General features: G+C 30.5%; 1 protein-coding gene across 1 annotated transcript in view; it reads left to right on the plus strand.

The window, feature by feature from the left end:
- The first annotated feature begins 155 nt into the window (after positions 1-155).
- LOC109582566 (uncharacterized) overlaps positions 156-1054 on the plus strand; it is a 3165-nt gene continuing 2266 nt past the window's right edge. The window contains exon 1 of the mRNA XM_019997311.1: positions 156-213. Coding sequence (XP_019852870.1) covers positions 171-213 — 43 coding nt within the window. The 5' untranslated portion in view covers positions 156-170. The remainder of the gene's footprint in view (positions 214-1054) is intronic.

A 1054-nucleotide genomic window follows, 5' to 3' on the forward strand; every position in this document is an offset into this window, starting at 1 on the left:
TATTTTAATGTAAAATGTAGTATAAGATAATGGGTGTGGTATGCCATGTTTCAAACTTCAGAGCATGTAACATTGGCAAACCCAATTTATAATTTATAATTTCCAGAAAGTTAATGATAGGTTTCTGCCATACTTACTATCAAAATATACAATAATATTGATTATCAATTATGCTCTGTATTTTAGATTCAAAAGATCCGACTGGACAACAAGGTAATTAATTACTAACACAAAACTTTGCAGACAGAATAATTATCTATTGTGATTCAACATGATGTATATTACACATATTGGTAATAAACATACTTAGAATTATTCTTGTTGGCTGCATGTAAACTGGGCCTGTTGGACCAGGTTTCACTTTTTATCCAACAAATTTTTAGGAATTTTAATTTTCAAAAAGTTAACAATAGATTTTTTGCCTACTATAGTACTATCTACCATGTACATGTACAGCTATTTGCATAGACCTTGCAAACTGCACTAGCAGTTGTCAAGTAGGTGGGCTGTTTGTTTAATGTAATCAAGACACACCTCAATTTCAGCAGTCCCCTTTGAAGTTCTTTATGAATTGGTTTGCAAGGTGTGTGCAATTTGCTGTACTTAGAATATTATGCTTTTTATCAGTACATGCATATAATGCTATACATATCAAATGTAAGTGAAAGATTCTAAATATTATAAATTGTGTCACTGAATCATGTGATAATGGTTTATTATACTCTGTGTTTAGACTGGCTAAGCTTAATAGTTTTCCCCCTTCTCATCATGATGAACAATAGACTGCTTAGGATTATTCATGCTGGCTTTTAGTTGGTTGCAAGATTAATTTCAACAATACATTTTTATTTGCAAAACAAGAAGCTTCACACTATCATCTCCTTTACATTTTATTTAATAATTATTGATGTATGATGTGGAAAAACAGCACAATGGTGAAATGCTTGTCATAAAAATGATAAATACCTAACAATTCAAGAAGCTTCAAAAATTGATATTAGAGCTCTTTTGAAACAATTTTGTCACAATTGATGGGAATCATGAGTGTATAATG

The sequence above is a fragment of the Amphimedon queenslandica genome, unplaced genomic scaffold (assembly GCF_000090795.2).
Source record: "Amphimedon queenslandica unplaced genomic scaffold, v1.1 AMPQUscaffold_13375, whole genome shotgun sequence".
NCBI lineage: Eukaryota > Metazoa > Porifera > Demospongiae > Haplosclerida > Niphatidae > Amphimedon > Amphimedon queenslandica.